Source organism: Papaver somniferum, chromosome 3 (genome assembly GCF_003573695.1).
Source record: "Papaver somniferum cultivar HN1 chromosome 3, ASM357369v1, whole genome shotgun sequence".
In the NCBI taxonomy this organism is placed as follows: Eukaryota; Viridiplantae; Streptophyta; class Magnoliopsida; order Ranunculales; family Papaveraceae; genus Papaver; species Papaver somniferum.
In genome coordinates, this window is record NC_039360.1 from 154,355,768 (window position 1) to 154,363,008 (window position 7,241).

Sequence of the window (7,241 nt, forward strand, 5' to 3'; positions counted from 1 at the left end):
CGTGGCTATAGGTTATCTTATGGACACGGAATTGTTTTTTGGCGTGGCTATTGATTATGCTATGGACACGCAAAAAAAAAATGGTGTGGCTATTGGTTACCTATAAACACGCAATTTATTTTTCGACGTGGCCATTGGCTCTCTATAGACACGCATAATCTGATTTTTGCGTGGCTATATGTGATGTTTAGACATATTTGATGCACTCTTGTACCGTCCACGTGTTCTAGATTTGATATAATATGATATAACTTCGACCGTTCATATTTGAGGCATCTATCACCGTTCGCGTGTATTAATCTGTACCGATAATTTTAAACCAAAACGGATGGACAAGATGGGTTTCAAAAATACATCTTTCACCATCAAATAACCATCTCGAATCGTTCATTTTTTATTATATTTTAAAAAACTACGAAACATGGTTAAATTTCTAACCGAACACGTTGATGAAAAATTATGAAATCTCAATCGTTGAATTGGATACGTCTTCCATCATCCATGTGGCATTATCTCAAGCCTTTAATTCAAAATCAATATTTTCTTTTCAAATTTGATATATTTTTAATAAAAAGGCAAATTTATTTACCCAGAATTAACAGAAATTTTATTCCAAATAAGACCTTATCAAATGTTACAAAATAATACTAACAGAAACCTAAAGACAATATTTTTTTCGAATAATACTGACACTAACTACACCAAAAATCTAGAAAACTTGACAGAGACCACTATAACAACAATAGTTAACTATGGTGATTTGAACACTAGAGAACATAGCATACATCTTCAGAATGATTCAGTCCCCTTTGAAGTAAACTGCAGTTCCAGCTCGTTAACCCGTAGTGTGGCTACAAGAAGAGCCTTGGTTTCAGCATGTTAAGCATCTCATGTTGTGATTGGGATTGTTTTGGCACCCCAAAAGTTTCCTGCATTATCAAGAAGAATGATACCAATTCTAATAGTACGATTAGATTCTATATAAGAAGCATCAAAATAAATGAGATGGATTCTGGTTAGCGGGAGAAGAGTTCTTTGCTGAGCAATACTATTAGGGTGATGTTCTTGGGTTAGTTCAGACCAAACAGACTACTGACGCTATACAAACTTTAAGGTACTAATAAGATTGCGAACCCTGACATGAGACAACAATGACAAATCAAACACATCGGGAAAACCATCACCTTCGTAATAAGCCTTGAATGAAGCAAGTGCAGGAGCACAAAGTTTAGTCTTGTGAAGAATCAAACTACAAAATAGAAATCCATGCACAAAACCAAATCAATGACTTCGGAACATGATTGCATCCAGTTAAGTTTTCAGAAGAGAGAAGCATCAGTTACCTGTGATTCGAATCACTGAATCACTGTCAAAATGCTCCAGCATATATCTTGTCAGATTGTTGCAACAACCAGTATGAGTCCTTCCTTTACAAAGAGACAAATGCAAACACTCAGCAAAAATTACATCAACAAGCTGAACTCATCCCGCAAACCAAGAAGGAAATAAAAGACAAAGGCTTGAGGAGGAAGTGCTGGAGAAAAGTTTCTGAAACACGAAAATTACAGTTCATAAACTTCTATTGCTCATGCGTATATATCTGTGTAACATGAAGTAAAAGAGATCTTCAACATTACCAGAAATCAAGAATTACTATAACAGACGTTTATGCATATGACAGTAGCTTTCACTTACCGAGTGATCATCTATGTTTTGGCCAACCATAACATGGACAGGTATGATTCCCGACCACCAAAGAAACTTCCACATGGCTGCTTGCTCCACCTCGACAACCTGCCTTGAACATTCATCAACCAATACATTTCTGGATTTAACTTCCTGAAACATGGTACATTTAATAATCAACATAAGATAATAACTGGATAGATGTAGAAGACTTGTGCTATAGACATCCAACCCTGCCGCAACAAGTTGCAACTCACTAAAATCACAAAATGCTGACCAAAATCACAGAATTTAGAAAAAGAAACCCACACCTGTTTCAGAATCTTAAAAGAAATTTCTTCAGACAAGCCATTACTAGATCTGGGAATAGGATCATCAACATCTGTCAATCCTAACAGCACACCCTATCTTAAAAAATCAAGAAAGAAAAATAGAGATTGTCATGACTCATATTCAATCGTACCCCTCTTGGTTGATTATTCTTCTTCTTTTATAAAACACTAGCTTGACTTGCTCAACAATCAGTCCTACCTTCACATGGAAAGAATTGAAATCGACACTCATCCATCAAAAGTACCTCAGCCTCGTTGATCTTTTTAGCAAGATACATGCTCCCACCCTTGTGAGGATGGTTAGCCACCATCACTCTCCTGTGTGCTTCTTTAATATTCTCCATGACTGCATGTTCTCTGAATTAAACCAAACCAAACACAAAATTAATTTTGCTGCTAAGTCTTTAAAACAGTTGTAGTCATGTTATCAACAACCCAAAAATATGAACTATTGTACCCGAATTAAAGCATAATAGTACGAAAATTGAGCAGGATTCTAACGGGCTCGTTTATTTGGTCTCATATTTGATTCAAATCGAATAACATACTTAAACAAGAAAAGTTACGGAACGAAAGGATAACTGCTTCCTAGCTTCTTTATCTCAGTAGTTACTACCAAGGTAAATATTTGATAGTGTTAAATATTTGTGTGCATAAATAAGCAAATCCAAGGTAAAATTCCCAACACCAACACCCCCACCCCCAATTGTATGTTTCTTCCCAGTAGTCATACAAAGGTTAATTTTGCAGCTATGAATCTACACAATTATCTTACATACACATCAAAGTATTAAACACAAATCCAGCAAAATCCATAAACCAAACAAATCCTAGATTCTCAAAACAGAATCAAACATCAAATTAACAAATCCTAGCAACTAAACAAATCACACAAATTTGAGTAAAAATCCCTAGTTCAGAAACCCAAATCTCATAATCGATAGAAGAACTTAAAATCGAGTAAAACATATCCCAAAAATTAAAAAACCCTGGTTCAAAATTGAGTAAAAAAACCCATTCAAGAACAAAGATTGAACATCTAAAATAACAAAGAAGAGAAACACAGTTAGGGTTCGTGAAACTATACCTTTTAGAAGTTCCAGCATCCTTCATCTTGTTCATCAATCTTCATCTGCTAGAGAAAGAGTAATGAAAACACAGTGACTTGAGCAAACCCTTGATCGATTTCAGATGAAGTCGATAGCTTAGACAAAGAGAAGAGTGATTTTTTTACACAAGAGATGAGCGATTTCATATGAAGTCGATTTTGTTACCAAAAACATCCATATATGAGAAGAAGAAGATCGGGGATTCTTCTGTGTTCGTTCTGGAAGTAAAGGTGGTTATAGTTGTGACTGAGTTAGGGTTTTCGTTTACTCGAGAGAGGCGAGGTTTGGAGATCGTGGGGAAAGAGAAACGAGAGAGGGAGAGGGAAGAGAAGGAAAGTTGTGAACCGCCCGGGATACAATGTGGTCCGGCCACATCGTTTAAGTACGTGGCCCCCCTTTGTTTATTTACGCGTATGTTAAATTACAAAAAAAGAACTCCTGCTTTTTGTATAAAAAATACATGAGAAATTGGTTCCCTGCAAAATATCCCCCTCTAAATCCCCCGAAATAATAACAAAACTAACACTTTTCAAGACGTGTCAAACAAATAAGATGGGCCACATACTCAAACGATGTGGTCGGCCCACATCTTAGCCGCTCCAGTTTTTAACATAATGTTTCGACAATGGATCTTACTTTGAAGTTTAGTCATATTTGAACGGTAGATATTTTAGGAGTGTTGTGTATAAATTTGGAGCATGGTGTATTCCTGTGGGTAATTTTAAAAAAATATATTCATATGATTACTTGAATTCCTTCTAAGAATTTCATTTCCTAATAAGAATTTAATCTAGAGTGAGAAAATGTTTGATTAAATTCAAAGCTGCCACTTCTGTGTCCCAGTTGCTTGCTAGAGTCGTCCTCTATGAACTTAGGTTTCTTCTGAAAAACATAATTAGGTTGCGACTTAAAAACTTCATTTTGGGATTCCTGAAACTAGGTCTAATTATCTTTTACCTGATAGTTTGTATATCATGATCTTGTTCTTATTGATCTTCGAGGTTTTTGTTATCTCGTATCAGGAACGAGATAAATAGAAATCACAAAGTTCTCTTCGTATCAAACTTTGTGATTCCTCAAGATAGATATAAATTCTTCTTCGATTTGTTTGCGATTCTTATTGAGAGGTGGTTAGTAATCCAGGCTTCTAAGCTAACTAAGTGTAAGTTTTCCTAATTCGTGAGGTTTGATGGACTATGTGTATTGCAAACATGTTACCGTACATATATCAAAATATCAAAAGGTAAATCAAATAGGTTGTTTGTTCGAAGCATATTGGTACCAAAAGTCTTCACTTTGGTTGAAGCAACTCTTAGGCTGTAAAAGACGTCAGCTAACAGAATCAGCAATGAGCACGACCGCAACTGAATAGTTCAAGGATCTATAATTTCTATTTACTTGCGATTGTGTTAGGTTTTGTCCATACATGTTGTCGAACAAAAAAAATTGGTGGTGTACTTGGTACCATCTCCTTTTCACTAAGTATCTTAAAAATTACATCCAAGTTTACTCAAATTTACCAGATCATACTCAACTGTACTAGTTATACACCAATTGCATCCAATTGAATTCAGTTTTACACAATTTCACTAGATCATATTCACTTTTACCGATGATCAACCAACTACATCTAATTTTACTCAGTTTCACTAAATCATACTCATTCCCGACAATTGAGTCCAATTTGTTTTTGTTTTTTTTTCCAATCTCACTAAATCATACTTACTTCAGCAATTATTCACTTATTATATTAAACCGAGTCTAATATTCTCAATATCACTAGATCATACTCACTTGCCCAAGTTATCCTAAAATTAATTCCAAGTTTACTCAATTTTACTAGATCATGCTCAACTCTACTAGTTATCCACCAATTGAATCCAAATTATTTTATTCCATTTAACTGGATCATAATCACTTTCACCAATTATCCACCAATTACATCCAACTAATATCACTAGATCATAATCACTTTCAACAATTATTCACCAATAGTGTCAACTTTTTTCCAATTTTACTCAATTTCGCTAGATCATAATGGTTTTCACTAATTATCCACAAATTTATCCAAGTTTACTCAATTTTATTAGATCATACTCAATTGTACCAATTATCCAAAAATTATATTCAAGCTTACTCAATTTTACTAAATCATACTCAACTCTACTAGTCATATTTATTACCTCAAATACCGAAAGGAAAATAAATGCACGTTTAAATTTTGATTGAGATGAAAATATGCATTATATTCAAAAACTATCTTAAAACTACCACCGAGTTTACTATTTTTATTACAAGATCGTGTTCAACACTACTAGTTACCCACTAGTTGCATTTAATTGAATCATAATCACTTTTAAAGATTATTCACCTATTGTATCGAACAAAGTGTAATTTTACTCAATATCACTAGATCATACCCAGTTTCACTAATTATCCTAAAATTACTTCCAAGTTTACTATTTTTATTACAAGATCGTGGTAAACTCTACTAGTTACCCAATTACATCTAATTGAATCATATTTTACTCAATTTCACTAAATCATATTCACTTTCACCAATGGTCAACCAATTGCATCCAATTTTACACCATTTTACTGTATCATATATTCACTTTCAACAATTGTGCACCAACTACATCTAGTTGAGTCCATTTTTTCTCAACTTCACTAGATCATAATCACTTTTAATAATTGTTCACCTATTGCATCGAATTAAGTATAATTTTACTCAATATCACTAGATCATACTCACTTTCACTAATTATCCTAAAATTACTTCCAAGTTTACTCATTTTTAATACTCACTTTCTCAGTTTCACTAGATCATACTCGATTTCACTAATTATCCTGCATCCAAGTTTACTCAATTTTAATAGATCATACTCTACTCTAATAGTTATTCGCAAATTATATATTTAAGTTTACTTTATATCGCTGGATCATAATCAACTCAACTAGTAATACTCGCTTTCATTAACTAGCAACAAAGTGCATCCAAGTTTACTCAATCTACTATAACATACTCAACTCTACTAGTTATCCACAAATTATATTAAAGTTTACTCAACTTTGCTAGATCATACTCAACTCTGCTAGTCATCCAAAAATCGTATCCAAGTTTACACAATTTTATTATATCATACTCAATTCAACTAATTATCCACCTATTGCCTCCGATAAACATCAATTTATACACAATTAAACTATTTCATATGCACTTTCACTAATTATGCACAATTCCATCCATTTGAATGTTACTCATTTTCACTAGATCGTTTTCACCTTCAATTATTCTCCACAAATAACATCCAATTTTACCGGATCATGCTCACTCGAACCTTTTTTTTAACACTTTATTTTCAAATAGTACCAAAAAAGATAAATAATAGTATTTGTTTTAGAAAAAATAAATTAAACTGATACCGAAAGGAAAATAAATGTACGTTCAATTTTTAATTGAGATGGAAATATGGATTTTGTGTAATCTTGATGGAACATGAAGATGTAACACATTTATTTTCCCGAAAAAATACTGATATTGTAACAACATATATTCATTGTTGAGACAAAAATATTGTTATTTTATTTAATTTCCGAAATACTAGTATTAAATATACTCTATATTAGGAAATATTATCTAAATAAGGAAAATACCAGCAAAACCCACTTATAAATTTACCCCGCCAACAAAATTCCAATTAATGTTGAATAATTATTTTCCTTACTCGGATTTCTGGTCAGGTATCTCTCCAATATAAAAGTAAAAATTCAAAATTTCCCAAAATTGAAAAACATTAATATGGCGCCCTTAATTCCCACCAAAAATTTCACAAAAAATCAAAATCCCCTCCACATATTTTTACATTTCTTGAATTGAACCATTTTCTCACCTCGGAAAATCAATATTCTCCCCTAGCATATTTTTCTCCCATATTTTAGATTGACCACATCTAGGGGATTCTTTTCTTATTATATCCGTTTTTTACTAAAACCTAAAACACCAAACACCAAACAAAAAGAAAACCAGAAAGGCTTGTGAAGCTATTCTGATGAATATGAATATATCTTCCCCATGAAAAATTATTTACTTTAATAAAAAATTAATCATTTG

The 7,241-nt window shown here is 33.0% G+C and overlaps 1 protein-coding gene across 14 annotated transcripts; it reads right to left on the reverse strand.

Annotated features, from left to right (window-relative positions):
• Positions 1-584: 584 nt before the first annotated feature.
• Positions 585-3,464, reverse strand: LOC113357709. Of its 14 annotated transcripts, none has more exons than XM_026601155.1 (7): positions 3,106-3,464; positions 2,264-2,375; positions 1,998-2,090; positions 1,696-1,839; positions 1,344-1,427; positions 1,185-1,249; positions 585-929 (listed from the first exon to the last, which is right to left on the reverse strand). In XM_026601155.1, the coding sequence occupies exons 1-5, from the start codon at positions 3,138-3,140 to the stop codon at positions 1,395-1,397; spliced, it is 417 nt and encodes a 138-aa protein (XP_026456940.1). In that variant the 5' UTR covers positions 3,141-3,464; the 3' UTR covers positions 585-929; positions 1,185-1,249; positions 1,344-1,394. The 14 variants fall into 14 exon arrangements, 7 of the variants coding, with proteins under 7 accessions (XP_026456940.1, XP_026456937.1, XP_026456942.1 ...); XM_026601152.1 differs by having other exon boundaries at positions 1,344-1,548; XR_003363861.1 differs by having other exon boundaries at positions 595-1,249; positions 1,998-2,094.
• Positions 3,465-7,241: the final 3,777 nt, after the last annotated feature.

Bases quoted from the DNA above. Each gene is read 5' to 3' on its own strand.
- LOC113357709 (XM_026601152.1), bottom strand. From the start codon at position 3,140: ATGAACAAGATGAAGGATGCTGGAACTTCTAAAAG. The intron at 1,840-1,997 runs GTGTGGGTTTCT...ACCATGTTTCAG, and splicing joins CTTTTAAGATTCTGAAACAG to GAAGTTAAATCCAGAAATGT. The intron at 1,549-1,695 runs GTAAGTGAAAGC...TTCGTGTTTCAG, and splicing joins AAAACATAGATGATCACTCG to AAACTTTTCTCCAGCACTTC.